The sequence below is a fragment of the Coturnix japonica genome, chromosome 3, assembly GCF_054131305.1.
Source record: "Coturnix japonica strain WE chromosome 3, WE-NBRP24, whole genome shotgun sequence".
NCBI classification, from domain to species: domain Eukaryota; kingdom Metazoa; phylum Chordata; class Aves; order Galliformes; family Phasianidae; genus Coturnix; species Coturnix japonica.
The window spans coordinates 31,757,244-31,782,220 of record NC_140665.1 but is presented as its reverse complement, the minus strand read 5'-3'; the positions used below and the strand labels follow the sequence as shown (position 1 = coordinate 31,782,220).

General features: G+C 35.1%; 1 protein-coding gene across 11 annotated transcripts in view; it reads right to left on the bottom strand.

Moving 5' to 3' along the window:
• STRN (striatin) overlaps positions 1-24,977 on the bottom strand; it is a 63,158-nt gene that overhangs the window by 23,296 nt on the left and 14,885 nt on the right. For 4 of the 11 annotated variants that reach the window (XM_015857579.3, XM_085543264.1, XM_085543266.1 and 1 more), the window contains exons 3-9: positions 21,272-21,345; positions 19,621-19,699; positions 17,533-17,697; positions 6,922-7,057; positions 5,442-5,577; positions 3,327-3,437; positions 281-424 (exon numbers count right to left, since the gene is read on the bottom strand). In XM_015857579.3, the coding sequence (XP_015713065.2) occupies positions 281-424; positions 3,327-3,437; positions 5,442-5,577; positions 6,922-7,057; positions 17,533-17,697; positions 19,621-19,699; positions 21,272-21,345 (845 nt within the window). Of the gene's footprint in view, positions 1-280; positions 425-993; positions 1,081-3,326; positions 3,438-5,441; positions 5,578-6,836; positions 7,058-17,532; positions 17,698-19,620; positions 19,700-21,271; positions 21,346-24,977 lie in introns of those variants that run through there. The other 7 variants (XM_015857577.3, XM_015857578.3, XM_085543271.1 and 4 more) reach the window with 4 other exon arrangements.

Below are 24,977 nucleotides of genomic sequence, written 5' to 3'. Positions count from 1 at the left end.
GCATGGCTCTCCATACAAGCAAGTAACTTAAGAATCTCATATTACAAGCCACCAAATGCCAAGTAAATTTTTTCCACCATGCTGAAAAGTATTCAGCCAGGGTTTTACTTAGGTTGTTATCTTTATCTTCCTAATAACTGGAGGGAACAAATATATTATTGCATTTAGACAGAACTCATAATACTGAATCAATATTTGTGGATTAGAGGATACTCTTAAAGCAAAAGTAACTATAAACATTTACCCTTTACGAAAGTGTAGGCACATTTTTAATATTTACCTTCATCTGTCCTGTTTATCTCATGTTCAATGAGCCTTGAGCTACTGGGCCTAGAAGAAGGTGCAACAGATGGCTGTAATGAAGGGAGATCATCAACATCTCTCAAGTTTGCAAGCATATCTTGTAGCTTTGACCTGTTGGGCCCTAACCAGAAACAAACAAACAAACAAAAAATAGTTTATGGATAATTCATAGTAGCGTTACTTATTACATCAGATGCAGCGTAGCAGCACATGCAACAAAGGATCCTACCCTGCATTAAAATGTTATCACACATACACAAAAATGAGCACCTATTTGCAGTAATAACGAATTACCCAGCGTGAAATGAATTTATTGAAAAGAAAGTGATAGAAGCAACCAAGAATTGTGAATGCACAGCTTTCCCCACATTTACACATTCGTACTGCCAGCTGCATGGAATGATGAAGAATGCCTCCAACTGAATCACAGTAACAATGACTATATTATTCATTTTTCCAAAACAATTGATAGCATTTGTGAATATTTCAATATTTGTGCATCGGGTTCTTTGTGCAGCATATTCTTATCATAAGACAAGTATTTTCAACTTATTTGTGCAGTAGTGTAGGACTGTGGAATTACATAATCTAAAGAAATATAACTGCATTAAAATATAAATACAACCGGATTTACTGGCCTACTTCCTGAAGCTATATATGGTGAAGACCCATGCCCTTCTTGACACTTACCCGCACTTTGCTCCATCATTTTCCCACATCCCTGTTTTGACTGTTTTATATAGGATTGAGGCTGAAACATATCTTCGGTAGTTTTTCCTGTTGTAAGTTTAATTAAGAATGGGAAAATGTCTTACCCATAGTCCATTATGTTTTGTTTTTTTTTTCCTAGACCAGCAATAATACAGCTATTTTCAAGCAGCTTTAACACAGAAGTGTACTTTAATATATGTATGCTCTTATTACTTCACAGGAGTGTTTGCTACAGCCTTGCAAAATCATAAGTTTACTAATGTAATTGCAAACTCCACTTTGTCCACCCTAACCATAATGATAGTTAATTGACTAAATTGTGTTTAACTCATTAGTTACAAAAATATTATTTGATTGAGGTAACACTAAGTAGGATTTTGCAAGATTGCTTCACTACAGCATTTGATTTATATAAACAATATTATAGTTGATAGCAGTTTGTCATCTAAACATGATTTGGGATGAAGCTTAAGTTACAGTAACAAGCTTTTTTTAGCTTAGCTTTGTTTTATAATTTAATGTCAAGATATTTAGTCCCTTTTTCTTCCCCACACTTCCTTCCTCACATTCTTCTTCACCACGTGCAATGTAACAAATAGCTGAAAATGACTGTGACTTCCTAATTTTTCTGCACTGATGCCTACCCACCTATGGTTTGCTCACGGAAAGATGCTTTATTTCTGTTCTGCAATAAACCATTTGGTCTCCCAAGATCAAAGCAATTAAGTCAATCCAAAAAAGATACTATAAATGTTCTGAGTAGTTTTCCTTATGAAGGAACACTGGATGACTAAGCACTGCCATACATCAGAAATTTGTCTCATAAATGAAGAGAACGATTTCCAGTAATATCTACATCTGTATGCAGTTAAATTTCAGTTTTGTTACCAAAACAAAGTAAGTACTCAATAGTTGTTCAAGAATATAACTTCCATCATTTGATTAAATCATTTATGCTAGCTTAACCCTACAACTATTTGCCCTGACATAATATAACACATCCATGTATTAAAAAAAAAACACAACAACAAGCAAATTAAAAATACCAGGTTTTCTGAAGTCACATATTGGTACACCCTCTCTACCTTGACCATAAAGATATTTAAAAACAATTTTATGAATCACAAGCACTCTGGTTGTCCAACTCAACTTCTTACTAGACTTGCAAATTCCAGTAACTCAAATGATTCCAAAGGTGACAAAAATATCCAAGAAATCTGAAGTATGGTAATGGTTAACTTTAAAAAGTTTATTCTGTGAATTTGGTTAAAATTGATCTATCTCAGCAACGTAACCTACCATGGAGCAATAAGCAGCTCATCACATCAATACAAAATCTAACACCAGTCAGCCTCTAACAGTGATACGAGGGTCTGGCACCTTTCTATCATTATACATATCTTTTTGGAAGTATCACCGGGATTTATAAGCATCTTCCAACATAGAGAAACATCTCCCATTTCTTCCTGGACTACATGCAGTATTACTAACTTACATCATTTGCACATGAATTCTCAGTATGGTTAGATGCTTGAAGTAAAGCTATGCATACAGTGTTTTATTTTAAACGCTTCATCTGAGTTTAAAATGTTTCAATTCATAGTTAAGAAAAACATTGTTTTACAAAATGGATATGCGTTTCAAGAAAAATTATAATACAGGGCTAGAAACTATATTTCAGATACTGATCACAGTTTTTTGTTTGGATAAAAATATCCACTGTTTTTAAAGATTAGTCCAACAAAATATAATACCATGATATAAATACCATGATTTACAAATAAATGGATGGTTAGAGTTGCTTTCTATTTCGAGCCCTGCAGAACAAATTATGATGACAGTATGACTTTTATGTCATGAATGTTAAGTATAAACAGGGGTAGAAATTAACCTGCTTTTTCCTGTCATCTAACACGATACTCAAGACAGCTTCCATTTGGTTGATCAATTTGCACACCAGACTTTTATTCCTCCTGTGAAACTGGAATGTTTTCAGCTAAGACGGGGTTATGAAATTTTCTATATTAAAGTGTAAAGTACTAAACCAATGCATTTTTTAATTTACATTTCTGCAAGAATTTTTAATTAATCCAACGCCTGTTTGGAAGAAACTGTATCTAATCCAACTACTTATCAGGTAACTTGATTGACTATCATTAATTTCAACCCCTGAAAACTGGTGAACAGGAAAGCAGTCAGGAGCAGCAAAGTAACAGAGTAAGTAATTTTAGGAAAACATTGAGAGAGAGATAGAATTAAGGGTGTGAAAGATGTAGGATTTATGATTTTAAAGTGCAATGTTTTCCACTTACTCTTCACCCCCTTTTTTCCCTTGCGCTCCTTTTTGTATTGTTCCTTGAGTTTGGTTATTACTCCCTGGTCGACATTCCAGGCTTCAGGCATGAGACACTGGTCTTCCTTTTCTAAACAAAGTGAAACAAATGAAACATCCTTTTTCAGTCATGTCACCAAGTGATCTCCAACTGAAGGAGGTAACATCTGCTGTACTTGTCTTATTTCAAACAGACAGAAATAGTACCAAGCTCATGAAACCTATGAAACTGCTACTCCCATTCCACTTCTATTTGCTCAGTTTTCTTTACAAGAAATTGAGATAAAATTTCACATGCCTAATTTCTATAACCAGATACACAGCTGTTCAAAAAATTTAAGTAACATTCACTTAACAATACCTTGGGACAGTTATTAGTCTTAGAAAAAGCTACAGAAACATTTCAATATACCTAATGATGAATAAAATCCCACTTTCAACCTCTTTCAAATTGCTTTTTCCAGGAAACTATTTTAAAATTTTACTTTCTACAGACTGTCCCCAGATGGTTCCTATATGTCCCACATGTTCTCTTCAACTTCACAAGCAGATCTTGAACTACTGTACTTAGTTTAAAAATCAGCTGACTGCTCCTGAGAAGCTTTAGAGTTAAACACATTTTACAGATTACAATAACTGACTGGCAATGTTTAGGATCAAAAATGAAGCAAGGACTTCTTATGTTGCTTCTATACACAGTATTGCTCAATACTCAATAACAGTGCTTTATGCTACATTTAACAGTTTCTTTTATGTGAAATAAACATAAGCAATTCATACAGGCAGTTCCTTGAAGAAAGCCACTATTATGCCACTATTATGAAAGACAGAGACTGTGAAATAAAAATAAGTGAAAACCCTGAAGGATGGTAACTCAAAGAAAATCCCCTATCACTTTTAGAAATTGAACTATTTCTGATGACAATTTCTTTTTTATTGTTAGACATTTGTTCATTTTTTGACTCAGCTATTATCAATGAAAGTAAAAATAAACTCAAGGTGTGAATCCGAGAACAAAAAAGCTCCTGTTGGCATACAAAGTTTACAGTGACACAAGCAGTAGGAACATTTTTCAAGCATTGTTGGATAGATGGACTTTTAATAATGGAGAGAAGAAATATCAGAACAACTTAATAAAACAATTTAAGATAAAAAAGAGCCCCATTCCTAAATTTGCTTGGTCATCAGAATGCTGACTTCCGTATCTAAAAAAACTGAGATGTACTCTCTCAGAAAAGAGGTTACCTACTACTGAACAGTAATTTGGAGTGCAACTACAAGCTAATAACTTCACTGAAATACAGTATCTCAGAACTGTTAGCTCATGTGAGAGCCACTGCTGCCATGGTCAGTTTCTATCAATGTTTCAGTGCCATTATAAAGATTAATTATCTCCCATTCATCTTCCATATTTCCAATCTGTCCTCATTGATGTGTAAAACTTTACTGAGAAGCTTAAGGAGGAAACAACCACTCATAAAAACATTCAGTCAGTTCTCTTCCTTCTTCTCTTCCCTGTGCATTGTATAAAGCAAGATAAAGTGGATCCTGGCACTTTCGGTTGCAGGACATGAACTTTGAGGACATAGAGAACAGTTTGTCAAATTTCACTTGATGACTGAGGTGTTGAACGTACACACTTTTAATAATTTGTAACAGAAAATTGAGAAACAGAATGAATCGTTTTCCAAATCTATAAATAGATTTCAACTAGTTCAGTTGTTTGAAATGCATTACATTTCATGTCAAAGCTGGAGAAAGCAAAGAATGTTTGGAATTGTAAAAGACATCTGTATCAGAGTCCTTCATTCAAAAGGGGCATTGGAAAAATCACACTGAGATTCCACTCATAGAACTGAAGTTCTATCTGCCCTATTACTAAAAAAAGAACAAAGACATAATGAACCCTCACATACAAGCAGTATAAACAAAAATGAGAAAATCATGTCACAAGAATCTCAATCTGGCAATGAAGGAATTTACTATATGAACATTCAAAAGGCATTCCTATTACGACAGAGACCACAATCAACAAATTACCACATACTCTTAGTGCATTTTCTTTCACCTGATACATTCCATTCCATTTCCTTACCCCAGTCTGTTCCATCTCCTGAACTTCTTGATTCCCCATCACCTTCATCTGATGTAACCAAAAAGTCAAATTCTTTCAGAGCTTCTTCTGTATCTCTGTCTTCACTACTGTCAGACAGCACTCTTTTCCTTACAATCTGAAATATGAGGAAGGAAAGAAAAAACTGAATTAGACGGCATGATGTTTATATCTGTCAGTACTGCCTTCTATACAAAATTCTAACAGGAAATTTAAGAAGCAGGAAGAAATTGATAAACCTAAAATTAACATAAAGGTTTCCTTCAAATTTCAAAGTAAAAATGAAAATCACCTGTATAATTACTTCCTGTAACTATCAATATTCAATCACTTGATAATGAATCTACAATGATGTATATGATTATCAGTCTTTTAAATGCCAGAAAAGTACAAACTTTCTTTTGATAGAGATAAAAAAAAAAGAAAAAGAAAAAGAAAAACTACCTAAATACACAAAGAACAAAATACCCCAACACAATGCCATAGGAAGAACTTCAGCAAAGCCAAATTGGTTCTTCTATCCTGAAAATAACCCAGCTCACCTCTGAAATCGCTCTAAAAAACTACAAGATTAGCCTAGAAAAATACCTAAGGAAAGCACTAATTTGCATAGGTTTGGCAAAAATCATTTCATTTTAACATGTCCGCAGACATTAGTTATTTATACACAATACTTCATGTTTAAACTGCATTTTTGACTTGGAACCTCAACATTGTCTCAGACATTAGTTCACAGCCCACCAACTACAAGATCCTCTTTGAAAAAACCTTTACAACTCTAAGAGTTCATTCTTACAGTTGATCATAAAAATGATCGCATCCATGTTAAGTTATATCTTTTTCAACTTTTTGGAAGCACAGTTCAATTAATAAGTATTCATTCCAAAAAGAAAAGGATAAAATTGAGTATAATTTGCATGTATGTACTTAATATGATCATTTGACCAAATCACGTTGCAAAGTACACATCATGAGGAATGGAGTCAGGCATTGACTGAATACACAAACAAACAAGTTTATAAACCACATTTTAAAAAATTTCTAGTTACACTTTTTCTTTCTTCAACAACTCACTTAAATCAAAGGTGGTATTTCAGTCCTGAACCCTACAAGCAGAAAATTCTACAAGTCACTTTAAATATAAAACGCACTGAAAAAATTTAGAAAATAATAATAAAGATATCTGGTACTTTAAAAACTGCATTGAACATATATCAAAACTACTAGTTGGTATAAAGTAGAAGTCCAAAGTATGTCACTGCAAACTTCCAGCAAGACAGATAGCAAAGCTCAACTTGTATGCATGAACTGCTCCTGTGCACACATGCTTGGACAGACCATCATAAAGATGCATTAATGATTTGCACGTGTACATACACAGTCATATACTTTGCATATAGGCATCTCATTAATCTCACTTTTTCTGTTCTTCGTAACTTTTTCAATTATTTTTTCCACTCACTGTTGCGCTATCAATGATTGTTTTCTCTCTTCCTTCAATATCTTCCTCATCTTCTTCATCACTAAAGTCTGCAGCTGCATTTTCGAGGAACTTGAAGGTCTCTAGCAGAGAGGCAGAGTCAGTCAATTCTGGCTTCCTAAACAACAACAACAACCACTATGAGTCAAAAGAAACCATTACAACATCACTTTTGCATTTACCAGTCTGTTCTATTTTATGGCGTCTAACAACACACGAAATTAAAATAAGACTACAGGTAAAAATGGACTATTTACAGATAAAAACGTTTGTTGGTTAAAAATCTAAATGTTATCCATAAATTCATCTTATGACAACCAACTGTTATTCTTTACCCAGCTGCAATTACCAGGACAGGCACATTACAGTTTTTTTTGTTGTTGTTTCCATTTTTAATTTTAGAAGCATTTTTAAGCACTCTCCAGCTGTTACATACCACAAAGTTTTATCAATACTGATATATCAACACAGTAAGTTGTAGGAACCAGGGTATAAGTTGCAGCTACACTAAGCTGGCCTGTGTACCCCAGGGTACAGGAAATCTTTGCTGCTGCTAACCGACATTCTCCATCTTGTGGGAAAAAAAACTCTACATCTATCATCCATAAACTTTTGTAATATGCTAAGTTGGCCATTATAAAACAATATAATGAAAAAACATCCTTGACGACTAAGTGACTCTTACTTAGATGTAAACATTAAATAAACAGAGAGAATGAAAACTGGGTAAAATTATGACCAACAACACTGGCACAAACTCAGTGAGTGTCTCCAGAACAGGAACTAAGAGTTGTCATATTAACAGCTAAACAGAAAGAACTCAAAAAAACAGAACTGTAACCACTAAATAAAATTGTAATGAATGTAAAATTAAAGCAATTCCAAAATTACTAAGAGGTATGTTTTTATGCAGAAGATGAATTCTATATCAGAGATAAAGTTGCCAAAAAAAACCACCAACATTCAGTGTGAACTGTAGTAAAACCCTTTAAAGTATTTCTGTGACTTTAAAACTACAAAGAAGACAGAATTTACTACTGTTTTCTTACCTTTAACAAGCAGTTGGTGTTGCATAGTTCATCACTACATGTACGTCATCTTGATTTTCACAACCACTGAAACCATAGAAGTCTCTCCCTCTTATTTAAGAATTATAGTTCTAAATTGTCTTGTACACTCATCCTTTCTGACAGCAAGTGCCTTACTAATGCTATATTTTGCTTCTTCTATGACCCATTTGAAAAGGTTCAATCAACTGACAATGCTATACAGTAAGGCCTTGTAAACACCCTGTAGTGTAAACACCTGATTATCTGTCCATCAGCCTTTTATTCCAGAGTTTCTTCGTAACACTTTGCCAAGGCTTATTACAGGAAACAATCAAGGTCAAAAGCTCGGATGTGTAATATGGCGTGATAAACAAAACAATTCCTCCTTTATGCTGCCTCCACTCAATTATTTCTAGGCATACATGATAATCATTAGCAGAAGTAGTTTCTGTATAGCTCCAGTATCTGCATCTTTATAAGACAATTTAATCTCTTTACCCATCTGCACTGACTGAAAATACTTTTAACAATTTCACTTGCCACTATAAATTCCACAGAAAGCAGTATAATATACAGTGATGTACTGCTGTGCATTTTCACAGTCTGTAGTTTTACTATGCTTATTAATTCTTCCGTCCTTTATCTTACATGAGAGCAGCCTCCAACATGCTTCCAATTTGCCTTGCTTCTTGTAGTATTTTGTCACTGTAATACTGTTCTTTTTCCTTAAGTAATGAATGCACTGGCAGACTATAATGTTTCAATCTGTATAATCTATAATACCTAACTTGTAGCAATAATGCAGTTTCAAAGAAATCTTACGGGACTGTTATTTTACTGTTTCCAATGCACAAATGTAATGTGCTTCCCCTTACAAATTTCTTGGTTTTTAGGCATTTGTGAGTTAATTTTTAGTGGACAAAAATGTCTAACTCCAATTGTTTTGGTTTTTTTTTTGTTTGTTTTTTTTGTTTGTTTTTTCTTTTTCTCTTTTTTTCCTGTGTATAAGGTGATGTGAAAATGTACTATGTAAAAACAAAGTGATGGCTGATACACAGCAATAACTGTCAGATACACCAGAGTAATGTAGGAGCTAACACCAATTGTAGAAGAGAGAATTTCAAATGAAATAGTTTTTATTAATCAAATACTCTTCTACAGGTAAAAGTCTTTGTAGTAATTCATACCTAGATTAGTTTCTGTACTCATTTAATCTTACAGTGAAGTTGACAGTGACCACCAAATGAGATTTTATCTTTTCGTTAAGTAACTGGTCTGAATTCTATTATCATATCAATTTTTACGTAGTTTAGTAGTCAGAATATACACTAAACTGCATAATGCCATTTATAAATGGAAAAGAAGGCACCTTATGCAATGGAATACACAGTAGATAATCATACATTTTAAAACTTGTGTACATTACTAGAATGTACAAAGTCAGTATAGTACAACTGAATATTTTTTGTGCTAATGCACAGCTTCCAATAAAGAGTTCGTAAGACGACAACAACAAAAGAAAATAGAAGTGGGAAAATATTTAAGTTATTTAAAGGCACTACAAAGAAAAGAAGCTTCAAATTCATACAAAGTTTGACAGGTTATACTGTACTCCTAATACATTTTAACAACCTTGTCAACAGTGACTCACAGTGACTCATCTATGGTTTTTTTTCACTTTTTTAGTAGTACATAAACTTAAGGCATTACTTTAGATATTATCATCAACATGAAAACTTAAGAATACTCTAAAACACTAGAGAAAACACCTGGGCTTAGCTAGTTTGCCCTTTGATGACAAAGTGAAGCTTGCTTATTTTGTTATCCTCCATTTGCTAAGTGGGTTTCTGTTATGGAGTCACTCACAAAGCAACAGAAAAAAAAAAAAAAGTAGAAGTGGCAAAAAAAATATTCTGAGATAAAACAGTACAATAAATTACTTTAAATTCCTTTCTAGAAAATAAAGAATGCAACTCAACACTTCCAGAGTTCTTGCAGTCTATAATAGTTGGGAGAAAAAAACAAAAACATTTGATGGGTGAAAATATTAGTGCAGAAGATCAAAGAGCAGGGACCAACATGGAACTGTTCCATTACAGACATTAGTGAGGCAAGACTATGGCAAGATTCAGGAAATGGTGCAAATACAGGGAAACTGAAAGAACAAGTATGCCCTAGAAAGGACAATTCCTATTTACAGGCCTGTCCCAAATCAAAACACAAGTAGGGAAGAACGTCATTTTCAAAGTGGTGCTTTTTCCTTCTTCCTTAGTCTCACTGTCTAAAGGAACACTGCTGGAGAAGAACAAGCTGCCTTCCTAACCAGATCCAAAACTCATTTAGCCAACACAGCATTCTCTATAAGTGAGGCTTAACTCTGCCTGGGCATCACATCCTCCTCTCCTGTGGCCGTATCCAAAGAGGCAGGGCAGCCTCTGGGCAGAGAACACCTGCTACTAGTGCCTGTGCACCAGGGAGTAGAGTAGGACTAACTGCTCATCACAAGTGTAACAAGGGAAAAGTAGAAGCCATAACTTATATGAAAAGTGAAGACGTGAGGTAACTAAACAGCACATTGATGACACCTTTCCTGCTTCTAACAAGACCCTGATGTTTCATACTAGAAAGCCAGGTTTAACTCAGACAAAAGCCAGACTGCAGATGTATATTTTTCTTCATAACAACACTGTCAATATTTCTGTCATTATTTTTTCCCTTTCCTGATAGTGACTCCAGGGAGTTTCTGTGGTCATGTCCTTGGAGAGTGCCATAAACTTCTCCCACAAACTGCCTGGCCACAAAACCACTAATTGCCTCACTCCTATCCACTCCCCAGCAGAAAAAGGAGAGGAAGACTTGCTGGATTGGTTCCATTTTTGTTTGATTGGCTTTTAGTCCAAAACGTACACAAGTTGCCTTAAATAAAAACAGATTTTATTGACAAATTCAGAAGCAGGAAGGAATACCACAGTATAAAGTTAAATAAACACAGGTTCAGCTGAGGCTGAGAAATGTTTCCGGGACCTGTACAGGAGAAAGCTCATCATGGCCCAGCATCTGAAGAACTGTTAAATGAATTCCTCCTTGAGCCATTTTTGTTGGCTTAGGTTTCTCTCACTACCAAAATGTGATAACACAAAGTCATTGTTCTTATTAATTTCCCACTGGATGTCATTATATCATGTTCTAATACAGTCTTTTCAACACTGTTAATGGAGTCCTTTCAAACTGGATACAGTAAATAACGGCATGCAGATTCAAATATTTTCCTATGACAACCGTCTTCACAGAACACTTTGAGAAATCATGAATACTGTGCAAAAAATCTCATAATACAGCATGGAAAATATCAAACTAATAATTTATAAACTTATGAACACTTACAACCATCAGAATCAAAACATGTGGAGTGCTGGGCAGGCTAGAAAGTCTGTCACAACCTTTAAAACTTTTTACAAATTCACACCACACGATGCAAGAACCAGCGCAATACATGCTACAACCAGTAAGCAACACTTACAAAATGGTTTAGGTGCAAATTGGAAACGTGAAAAAGTGCCACTGAAAAAGGGAAAACCTCTTAACGTGTCAGTTGTGGTCAGATATAACTATACTGTGTCAAATAAAAAAGCTTTCTAAAAAATAAATATAGTTCAGTGTTCAAAAAACTGAAGTAATGTTAAGAAATTAGCTCTCCATTTACCACCTCCTCATGGTCTCTCTCACTCCCTGCACAACTTCCGTCTCTTTCTCCCCATTCCTTCTGTGCCATGACTCTTACCTGACACTTCCAATAATAATTATTTAGACTCTTAAGCCTCATGATTTGTGCCAATGAAATGAAAATTGGTACTACTTTCTTCACTCAACCCCCCAATTTCTCTAATCATTTTTCCTGCTTCAATGCAATGGTTAAAAGTGGCTAGGTCTGACCTAAACCACGTATCTCTGAAATGTCTGTTAGATCACTGCAAGACTGGGCAAGCAGAAATGGAGAAAAAAAAGAAAAAAAAATAAATTATAATAACACAGAAACTGATTTGGGATTTTTTTTTTATTTTTTTTTTTTCCTCTTTTAAAGCCTCAATATTTTCTTCTTAGTCATCTTTTTCATGGCAGTTATTACCTTGGGTAGCTAAAAGGAAAAATATTTTCCCAAATAAACCATTTTATAAGCAAGTTAACATACAACATTCATCAGCCCATGTGCAGTAGTTTCATTACATGTGTTAGTGTTAATAGGATTTAGAGATGCAAAAGTTATTAGGGCCTTCTGGTACAGAAAGACATTCATTTGCTGTAGTCTCAGTTGGAATGATCTGTTGTACATTACAAATATAAGGTCTTCAGAATGTTTACTTCTTTTCTTTGAAAAGGTCTTTGGATCTTTTCTCAAACATGTTACTTTGATGCTTTAGCGAAGTGTAGGTAGTGGAAGACACATACAGTTCAACCAAAAATTTGAGCAGCAGATCAGTTTCAGAAAGAAGCTGATATGCCATTCCATTTTTCTTTAAAAAAATTTCTTTAGGCTATTTAAACATAGTTGTAGCCAGCCAACTCTTAACAAACACCCAGATAATTTATCTATATTGTTTTTACATATGCACATGTGCACGTGTGCATATAGATACAAATGTATTCTCACCATACCCTCGTTCCTTCCCAGTTCTATTCCTCTTTCATATTTGCTTCCATTCATACCAAGCAATAGTCAAATGCACACCTTGAAGAAAGTAAACGAATCTGACTGTTTAGGTTTCAGTCAATAAGATAAAGCTATTAAAAATGAGGTAATAAGTGAACCAGCAATACTTAAATACTCTCACATTTTTAAGGCTACACATTTGCAGGCAGCTTTCATTTATGTTTCAGTTTGCTGAGGGAAAGCACCCATTTCTCCCACTGCAAGCGTTAACAATTTCAACCATTATTATAAAGTTATTATTTTAGTAACTATTTTTGAGTCCAATCATGCCAAGTGGTACTTATCTTTTGTAATGCAAGTGAGCTGATTTGAAGAAAATGAAAACAGATGCCCTTTTAAATTCCATGAAATAAGTGGAAACAGGACTACATCTATTTCAGGTTACCATATTAACATTTCATTTATGGAATCAAAATCTTCCCGGGTGCATTCAAAATCCACATGATGTCTTGAGTACTAAAGTTTTCATGAGGATCTGTACATTAGCAAATAAATAGGCAATGTAAGAATACAAATATTTGCCCACAGATGTGGCAGCTAGTAACACACAAAAACTGAGGCTACTCGATCTAATTAAAAGAGAAACTGAAATGGGTTTAGAAGGCTTTCAAGCAGCAGCAGCTAGCTCATTGTTGTACCTAAAGAAGAAAAAAATGGTGTGGATAGCTTTCTGATGCAACCATAACACTCTACAATATGTATGATGGACGGGATGACGAGGACTGATGGACAAGATGGCAATTTTCTAAAATAAATGAAAATCAACAGAGTTCAAGTTGCATTTGTCTGTTATCAATCAAGACAACTGACCCAACTATTTGCACTGAAGTTACTACTGTAAGCTTAGCCATATCGAAATGAACAGCAAACATCTTCACATAACCACTCCAAACATTCTCACAAGCATCTCAGCTTGAGCCTTGTGAAGGCTCAGCTTACTACCTATACAAGAACACTGAATGTCTGAACTCTGGCTGTTGAATCAGGGACACAAGTGCTGGTACAACAGACTTAACTAATTCAAGTCTGTCAAAAAAGTAGCAAATTGAGCAGAGGGGGAATATCCTCTCTACCACCACCATTAAGTATACACATTAGACAGAGGCAGAAGGAAAAAAACAATCAAACAGAGCTTGACACTCAGAGCAGTCATAAGACATGTTCAAAATTAAGTAAGGATAATAACAATAATAAATAAATATAAAGAAAAAAGACTGTAAAGCGTGGGTATATCCGACTGTCAGAAGTGCTGTAGATCAGAGACATTCCTGAACAAGGCTAAGGAGTAGCAGCAATCACTGTATGCAGCTTGATGCAGCTCACGCAGAAACCATACAGTGTAAAGTAAGTCCCTTTTGTTCTTCTACTGGAATTTTTTTCCATACAAATTTCTTTTTTGTCTTCTACCGCTTTCATTTCACTAAAAAAGTACCGGATGAATACCAGTAAACAATAAGAATAAAAAGGAAAATTTGTCTCACCATTTCTGTTATCTCCACTCAAAAGAGGTAACCAGATGGCAGCATGAAAACATCAAGCACCATTTCTTACTTTCTATCGAATTTATCAAATGAGTGTTCAGTTGTACAGAAGGCAATTTAGCCAATCTGTTCTTTCTGCAGTTTACAGTGCTATATAGATAAATCCTTAAGAACATCTAAATCTAATGTGCCTTCCACTTTCCTGTTCATGCAACACATCACCGCAACCAATTTTCATTCAGTTCTTCACTCTCTGGTACATTATCTTCATCACGTTCACCCACAGCCTTTCCATATTGATTGGTCTTTATTGTTTCTCCTCCACAAGCTTTCTTCCTTCATTCCTTGAACTTCACATCTCACGTCCGTCCTCCCACACAACCCTTTTTTTTTTTTAAAGACTTTAAAATACAGTCTTAGCTGTATCCACAATATTATGCATTTCTTCCAAGACCAAACAAGTCAACGTTCTCTGAGTTGCATTTTCTCACTTTAACACAGCTGTTTCTTGTTAGGATAGATGGACTTCCATGCATTTTATCCAGCACTCTGATCTTAAAAGACAACTAAACCATTAGCCTCAGTACTTGATATCAATTTTCATTAAATGCTTTGAACCAAAAAATTTGTGAAATTCCATTGGCTTCAGAAGTTAGCAGTTTTTGGTGATAGGAAATCCTTCTTCCACAAGGTGTTTCACTGTATCCACGCAGCCATGGCTCACCCTCCATCTGCATTTCACTTTGCAATTGACCCAGTGACTGGTGGTCCTGACAAACACACGTGGCCTTATACCACTGGAGATTGCACTAAGCTTTTGGATCTCTTCGATTTGGTTTGTTTTCTTTTTCCCTTTTGTTATTCCAGTCTCTCACCGTAACTGTCTTTCCTCTTCTAAGACTTGTGCACTGCAGTCCTTCCAACCTCACAAACTTGCTGTGACACTCCAATTCTCATTTCACTTTATATGCAAACCAGGAATAACAGGAGGCTCCTAAAAGAACTGCCAGGCTTTTTTCCATTCTGTTACATAGCCTGGCACTGTTGAGGTTGCTTAAAAGAGTACTTCTACCTTGAGACTGTAAGCCACAATGAAGCTGAGCCATCTAATTTTTTTGCAGTTCTGGTAAACAGACAAAAATAACACTGAACTAAGTTTTTGAACACTCAGTAACAATTCCAGTTGGGATCAGGAACAAATCACATATTAAATACCAATATTCTTCACAAAGAAACCAGTCTGTACAAGGCTAAGTAGTAAGTGAAATAGTAAGATAATCGATGATGCTGAAGTACAAGCTGAGTAACACCGCATCTCCTTTCTGATTTTCATTATGTCATAAAGTTGCATTTTTAAACTTCTGAGGAAAGTGACAGTGCAGTTGGGAGGAGGTGAAAGTGCCACATACCACAGAAATAGTGGGGTATAACATGAATTTAATAGCACAAGAGGAAACAGCAGTTAAGTAACAGGCTGCTTCTGCTAGGAAGAAAGTCACAGAATACCCCCTGCACTAAAGTTTGAAGAGATGTTGAGGAAGTGCACTTGAATCACAGAGAAGAATTGTAGCAGTGAAACTCAGCAAGGATTTTGGTAAGATCTCAACTTTTTCCTTTCAATAATAAAGTTTGCAGCTGACATCCACAAAAACAAAATAACCCACGAGGACTGACATGACTATTTTGAATGAGATCACTTGAAGATTCTTCCAGTTTAAAACCCAGGAGTCAAGTCTCACATCACATATCAAAATGCTCCCCTAATCTTTCTAATACTGTCTTCCATCTTAGGCTTTATAAATGAGATGAAAGCAGTCTTAGAATGTATGTGCCTGAACAGCCTTTAAGTTGACAGTCTTGCAGAGCCACAACAGAAAGAACTATTTTCTGCATCAGCGAGTACCCTCAGATATAGGACACACTACTAGTGTTAAAAAAAAATCTGATATTCTACCTACCCAGAGGGGAAACATATAGGAAATAAAAATATATTAATAACTTCTATATTAAAAACCACCATCCAATCATTTTCATCATCACATAACTACCTTATAAATATCCACCTATTAAAAACATAATAATAATAAACATTTCAATAAACTGTTTTCAAGTATAAGAAGGGGAGCTTTATCTATCCTTTTCCTTGAGAACTGCCTCTATCAGAAACTGAACTAAAATTGTTACTGTAATGTATAAACATTCTCCATTCTTCAAAAACAAAGCCATTGCACACAAACGACACAGCTTGTCAACCATGTAGCTTGAGGGTTTCTCATGCATTCAAATTTTCCACCTCACAGCATTAAATTTAATTATGTAACAATGAACTTCTGTCCTTAGATAACTTATTGGCCTGAAACTGCTGGAGCTATCTGCTACAACACTGTTTTACAAATGCTTTTTAAAGGCAAAACGTGTCACATAACAGCATCAGACTTTAAAACACAAAGGTCTCGAATTTTGCCACTGTAGCACAGAAAAGAGGGATAATCTTAGAAGAAAACTATGCTCATAGATGATAGCACAAGCCACTGGGAACAGTAACCCCACATACAGTTCAGACAAAATTCTGCATCATTTCCCCTATTCTTCAAATTTTATAAATACGATACCTTAAGAAAAAAAAAAAGCAGACTGCTTTCTGAAAACCTCTACGTTTAGGTTTCATATTCAACGTTCCTTTTTAGAAAAATGAACAAGAAAAACCTCAACAAACAAAATCTGTTTGTAGGGAAAAGAAAATATAGAAAAATAAAAAAATAATAATAATTTAAAAAACCCAACAAGTTAAAATCAAAAGTAAGCACAAGGTTTTACTATCCCTGACTTACTTTTCATAGCAATAGAGACCTTAAAGAAGATAAATAAATTATCTTATATTTCAATTACATTTGGACACATGTATCCATTAGGGGAAAACCATGACCTTACAGAAATCAGAATACAATCAGTAAACTTGTTTTTCCAAATGTAATCAAAATGTCCTGTATTCCATATACATTACCATGTAGAAGTCAGCAAACATCAGAAAAGCAAAGCCTCTAATCTGAACAGTAAAGTTTTCAACAACTCAAATAAGTTGTTAACGTAAAACAACACTGACCTATGAACACACATAAAAGGCTTGATTTGCCTTTGTGCTGCCACACAACCGGAAAAACCAACAAAGATACTGTTTTTAAGGCTGTGAATACTAAAAGTTCCTTCCATATTTTCTGCTTAACATGATAAAATTAGTTCTAATTACTCTAATCTTCTGTTATGAAAAATTTTTGAAATCTCAGTGATCAGAAATTTGCTCTACATCATTAACTGTTTTAATGAAGAAAGAGAATATAGTCATTATGATACTCACCCAATCATTGTGTTTTCTTTAATTTGGCCCTCTGTGCCATTTACCATAGGTTCTTGATTTCTGTTTTCCTTCTCTGAAGCATCACTTGAGAGGCCCAATAAAGCTCGTACTTGTTTTGACTTCACATCCAATATTGTGTCAGTGTAGCCCACTTCTTGTAGATACCTGTAGGAACAGAACTCATGCTAATTTTTCATGTACGTGTTACTTCTTCCAAACAGTAAATGGAAACTTATCCCTAAAGTCTTTTTCTGCATCTTATCTTAGGAAAGTATGATGCTGTGCTAATGAAACATGCTTATAAATCGTCCTGTACCAGCTGCAGAGGGATCGTCTCTTGCTGTACCAGCCTCTACAGTCACTGAGGAAAAAAATCAAAGAGCCTAGCAGTCAGAGGTTATACAATACGTTATTCATTCATTTACTAAAATGGATGGAAAAGCACTTTCAATTAAAATATTTACAACTGCCTTATAAAAATCACCACAGTTGCATGTACAATATAGCCATTTTATTCCTCAGCACATGGAAACTACACATGAAGCCTTACAAGAAGTGGGAGATACGTTCCTACAAGAATCGTTAGAATCCTAGGAAAACAGAAGGAAGAAAACCAAATTCTGTAGCACAACTACTATTAAGAATGGTTATTTATAATGCAGTAGTTTTGATAAAATCTGTGCCTTGTTTTTTTTTTTCACTCTGCAATTTATCTGCAAAATATTAATTTGCCTGGCATGTAAGGACTGAGCAGTAAAATCTTGGACACTTTGTATGAATATATCAAGGTCTAAAGTTGGCACCTTCATCAATGCACAGAATTACCTCTGGAAAGATCTGGCTTTGTTCCTTCCTTTACAAAACAAAGTTAATAATGCTATGTTCTCAGGGACACTGAACTAATTAAATAGTCAATAATCTGGATGTCTCTGAAGAGCAGAAATGCTGTTTTACAATAAAAGCTGTCACAAATCAAGGACATGCATTTTTCCAGCAAAAATATCTTCCTCCAGTTATTTAATGATATCCCCTATGCAAATACATCTTCAGAAGAATACTGCCTGATGGATATATGAAAAATCAAACCAGACATCTATGCAAAACAAAGTCTGTGAGTAATGAACTCTCTTTATTCAGCAACATAGAACCTATGAATTACACTGGGAGGGAAGGACTTGCCTTCAAATCACTCATCCATGTCAAGATTACTTTATTTATGTTTATTCAACTTAAATGAAGAAATATGGGTTCTTGAAAAAGAAAGTAAAAGCCATCCAACAGACAAACTGGACAATTTTAACTTCTGTATAATTCACTGGAAAGAGGGCCATTCCAATAAGCTCTAGGCTGTCTTTACCCCCTCCCATGTAATTTTCTGTAACACACACACAAAAAAAATTAAACATCAAAAGTTCTGCTAACTGGTTAGAAGACCATCGAATCCAGCTTTTGGCTTAAAAAATGAAGCTTACACATGGAAAAACAGACTCAGGGTCACCCTGATGACAGGTCTCATAAGAGACCTCTATGTAAATCTAGGGCTGTAATCAAGGCAAAAAAACAAAAACACCACCAAAGAAATATGACCAAATACTCTGGAACTGAGTAACTAATTATGAGCAGAATTCAAATACTGATTTAGATTAAGAGACATTTGCTTCATTAAAATGAATGGAGAACTAGAAAGCTTGTAGTCTAAAATTCCTACTGATTTCTGTACATAAAGTAGACCAAAACAAGTCTGCAACCCAGGCTGCAACCCCTTACTTTAGGTATCTCTTAACAGAACTGTGTTTCCTTTTTTAATTGCAAAAAGAAATGTAAGGTGTCATGAGCCACCGTACACCCAAGCAGACTGTTTTACTATACTCAGTAAAAGAAAAGCAAATGAGATTGTTTGATTTCATAAGGTTCCCCACCTGAAGTTCTGAAGCCTAGGAAAAGTAGGGCAGAAGAAGAATGAACTTCAACACACTAACTTTTCTTGAAAGAAAATCTAACAGAAAAATCAAATACCTCTATCATCATATTTCATTAACATACACCCTCTCTTGCATTCATTATTCAGGTTCTTTTTTCAACACTTACTGTCTTAGCAGCTGTCGTCCTTGTTTCCATATTAGCTGACTATTCTGTTGTGGCTGGATCTCTGTTTCATTCCCTTCATCTGGAAAAGATTATTTAATTAAAAACAGCTTTTCTTTGTCTGACATTATAACAATATTCCCCTCCACTTGACAAAATAAGCATAATCTGTATTAAAAGTATTAGGAAAGATTGGATAACAAAACAAAAATTCCAAGCACCAAAAATCAATCAACAACAACAAAAATCATACAGAAGGTAGCTGCTGTACTACTGACAAATAAAAAAATACAGACCGTCAACTATACACCACTGCATGAGACCAACTTCCACTAGTCATCAGTACCTTCTTCCCTTTGGTCTCACATCCAACAGCCCCATCTTTCTCCTTCTTCTTGAAGGGAATACAATTACATAAACAATTTGGAGTTCTAATATAATTATTGCCTATAATTCAAGTTTCAATACAAATATCTTTAAGTGCTAACAATAACAAATGCAACAGTGATAGGACAGTAGTGATAGTACAAGGGGGGAAGGGTTTTAAACTATGACAGGGGAATTTAGGTTAGATATTACGAGGAAGTTTTTAACTCAGAGGGTGGTGACACACTGAAACAGGTTGTGCAAACAGGTTGTGGATGCCCCATCCCTGGAGGCATTCAAGGCCAGGCTGGATGTGGCTCTGGGCAGCCTGGTCTAGTGGGTAGCAGTCCTGCCCATGGCATGGGGGTTGAAACTACATGATCTTTGAGGCCCTTTTCAATCCAAGCCATTCTATGATTCTAGAATTCTAACTGTAGCATCATTTCCATTTATAATGTATTGGTAAACAAATTTCCTTAATATTTGATCATACCCATCAGAACCACTCATATCCCACCCTCCTTCAGGAAATAAAAAAGCATATACTCCCATGATAAAAATATCTTTGTTTATTATCCACTAAGAGCTCTACAAAATTTGAAGCCTTTGTGGTAATAACACTGAAGGATGAACAAAGTCTTCTTCGCGTAAACAAAAACTAAGAACCAGAAAAGCTTGTGGTATAACCCTATGAATAATTTGGTAAGTGATATGGGAAAGTTACTGAACATACTGGAAGTCATTCTTCTTTAAACAAGTGAATTAAGATAAATAAGTAAATAAATAAATACCAATAATCCTCTAACAAAGAAGCTACCAAAGATTTATCAGAATTCACACGTAAGGGGACCTATATGCATTTTATCTATCTCAACATTCACAAACCCATTTAATAGCAGCTGTGGGAAATCATCTATTGCACAATGATCTCCTGACAACTACTGAACACAGCTGGATCCAACACACAACTACCAAAGCTCACTTTGTATAAGAATTAATACATAGCTGAGATAAATCTGCCTAAAAATTAATTTTGAAAGTGAAAACCCTTCTTCTGAAGGCACTGTTAAAAGTAAATCTGCAGTCAAGACCTCTCTTTTTCTGAGCCTCTGAACAAATGATTGCTAGCAATATCCGCAGTTTACAGATGAGAACAAAGGCACTTTAATATGTCTATTCCCACTGCTACTTCTGAGTGACATATTTCATCAACCACAATTTCAGTATTTGCACAAACCATAGTTGAGCTTTTATGTCAGTAATAAATTCATTCTTAATAAATTCTTACCAGAATCATAGTTTGGTGGTTTCATATCTCCCTGATTCAATTCTGTGCCGTATTTCAATTTGTGATATTTAGCCCTGAAAAGAGGTGAGAAAAGGAAACACAACAAAAACATTAGCACATTTAAAGGTATGAATAGACATATAAATGTCATCTGTCTTCACTATAAAAACCACTCCCTTCTTTCTAGAATATGAACAAAACAATACAATGCAATTCAGCACATCATTTTGCCTAATTAATTTTTCCAAGCTTCCTTGTTTGTGGACATGTGCTTGCTTCTCCGGCCCCTCCTCTTCTGTGCTTAAAAACAAAATCACTTAACTATCAAACTTTTTTCTATCCACTGAATGTCAGTTCAGTGCCATTTACTTGATACTTCACTTAGGCACCTCAGTTAAGTAAATTCTTCTTTTCTTCAAGCTTTTCTCACTAGGGACCACCATAAGTCAAATTCCAGTGCTGATGGCAGCCCAGCTACACCAGATTTTTAGGCAGCTGCTAGACCTGACACTTAATTGAGTTCAAAAATGCAGAATTCTCTTCCAAAAATACTTATCATATAGAAGGCCTATTGTAATAAGCCCCACAAATAATGCAGTGAGACAGTAAGAATAGCTTGAAGAAAAACAGCCTCATCCTACAGATCCAGTGTTGATAGACTTTTAAACATACACGTTACAAATAATGCCACAGTAGTACAGCATTACAAAAAGTATATGTAAGTTATTTATCAAAGATTAATCATAATAGATAAAGTTTGACAACACAGGAAGTAACTAAGGCAACATTGAGAGCAAAGCCAGCTTTATCCAGTGTCACTATCATTTCCCCCTTCTCTCACACTCACTGTAACTCTTGTCTCAATAATTGGTTTCAACAACTACAAAAGCTTAGGAGAGTCAAACCCAACTGAGTCCCTATGAAGTTTTGTAGCTGTTCCTAACTGGGTGGAGAAGCAACACTTGCACTTGTTCCTATCACAAATAAAAGGCAAAGGAGAACTCAGGCATTAAGCCTGGCAACAGTGGAAACACCAACCAGCATGTATACAGGCAGGTTTGCTCCAGAACAAACACACTGAGCTGCGTGTAAGGCAAGATACAGGCAAAAAAACCAAAAAGATTTAAATAAAATTAAACTCTTACTTATATCAACAGTAATACAGGCTCCACTGCTAGCAAAGGAACTCTTCCATTTGAAATGATTTTGAAGAAATCATTTGAAGAAAGAAATCTTCAAGAATTCTTTAAGAAATCATGAAGAAAAGTGTTGCATCTCATGACTGCACAAGGCAACTGCCGCTAACAAACTCATTACCTCTAAAAAAATAATGCTAATAGAAGTGATGTTTGGTAGTTCTTAGGCCTCAGTATTGGCAGTACATGTTTCCTATCAATACAGACTTTTTTTGGTGATAATAAACATGTATTCTGTGTAAGCAAGGTGAGTGTAGAGAGAAGATGCCTCCTAGGAGTACACAGCAACTAAGACAGATGAAGTACTTCACTTCCCTCTCTACAGCTACAGCACTACGTTCTACCCCAGCTAAGCAACAATCACTGAGGAAAGAAGAGGGAATGTATCTGAACGATATGAACAGACACAAGTGAAGGAAAAACATTCTGGTAGGTACAGGAAAGAATATCCAAGAATAAAACAAAATCTAAGTTGAATGCCAGGCTGAAATACTTAATTCTCAAGTATGTTTTCTACACGTCACAAGCAGAGAGAAGTTGCCCCAATTAGACAAACCCAAGTAAGTACTGTTAAATACTGATACCGTGCACATTTTTTCACTTCACCACCATTAATGAGGAGTAACAACTAATTGAGAACAAATCCTCTAGTCTGACACTAATCTACCTCAGCAAGAGTAAATAGCCCATTCCTTAAAAAAAAATTCCAGATTTTATGCAGGCAGCAATTCAAGTGATCTTAATGTTTAATCTATATGGATTTGACTTTTCAAAAGCAAATATTAACACTTCACTTAAATCTGGATTAGTGACCTATATATATATACTGTGCCATACTCTACTCGACAGTATTTCAGAGACCAGTTGGTTTCATGGCATAAGGTACTTGCTTTTAGCTCATAGGTCTTATATAAATTCCTATTATTCTCAAAGCATTCACCAGTTTTCTAATCAAATTTTGTTAATTTTCTCCCTAAGAACTAAGTAAAATGATTATTAGGGTAAGTAAAATGACTATTCCCTTTATCTATCTTATCTCCAAAACCTACCTTTCAAATTTTCAAAAATTCAATATGTACTTTTTAATACTTCTCAGTGTATTTGTTACCAACATTAAGCCTCTGTATATTCACTGGTTTTTGGTGTTTTTGTTTTTGTTTTGTTTTGTTTTTTACAGTTCTTAGAGGGTATATAAACAAACATCAGCATTTTGTGTCTTTTTTCTAATTGAAAATTCCCCCTTCATTAAATGCATGATAAAAATCAGCTCAGCATAGTAAGATTATTCGTTCCATTCACATTCTAATCTATTAGTAACAGAGTTGTTTGTTTGTTTGTTTTTGGTTGGTTGGTTGTTTCTAAATTGGTTCTTCCTTATAATGTAACAGTTTTTGAAGCCCTTATTGCTCTTTCTTAATACAAGAGGATAACCTAGATTACAGGGTCTTGTACACCACAGGTCCTTAAATTTATTTCATTACTAAGCTGGACTAAGACTTCATCTTTCAGAAGATTTAACTGTGCATCACAGGCAGAGACCAGTGGAAATACAGATGCAACAAAAGCATAATGTCCTGACAAAGACAGCTGACAAAAAGAAAAAACAATATACTTTTGCCCATATGAAATGAAAGTCCAGTGCAAAACTCAAAACTTAATTAATTACAATGAATTAGTATAAACTCAGATTGCTGAGCAAGACACCATTGAGATGCAAAACATAAACATGAATACAGTGACAGAGCATTTGACCTGGTAAATCCATCTACAGCTATGGTTAACTTCCAGTTTAAAGGAAGGGGGAGGGTAAGGCAGCTAGCTGTCCACTGGGAAAAAAACAACAACTAAACTCACTCTAGCAGGAAGTACATGATTTATTATTAGCAACATCCTTATGGTACAGCTGAAAATGTCACAAGTTTCTTCTTTCTAAAGTATACTAAGGAAAAGATTGAACACAAGGATTAAGAATCCAAATCTAGAAGAGGAAGTCTTGATCAGTCACTTTCACATACTGAAAACAAAGGGTATGAAAGGTCTCACAAAATAAATCTTAATTGTTGTCTTTCCACATTCTTTGTATGACTTACCTCCTTATCATATTTGTATTTCTCTGTTCCTACAAGTAACAGATTATTTCCTGCCCACAAAACATGTTTAATTTCTCCATTTCCTTAGAAAGCACATTAGTTATTAGCTCCTTGAAATGGGCCCTCTACCAGTCTTGCTGAACTCTAGTTCATACAGCACAGCAGTGAGATGCTACTGCCACTAAAGCGAGCAAGTACAGTATTCCTTCTAGAAATGAGAAAACAGAAAAAAAAACAAAATTCCTCCAAACTTGGCATCATCTGCTTAAAAACAGTGAGGTAGCTTTGGGACTTGGCTCTCACAAAGTTGAGAGCCCAGCCTCGTTTTCTGAAACATGACAACTTGGGTGGCTTAACTTCAATTTCTGAAAATGACATCTGCATTATTAACAGTATGAAGAGAGTGAAAAATGACTTGAA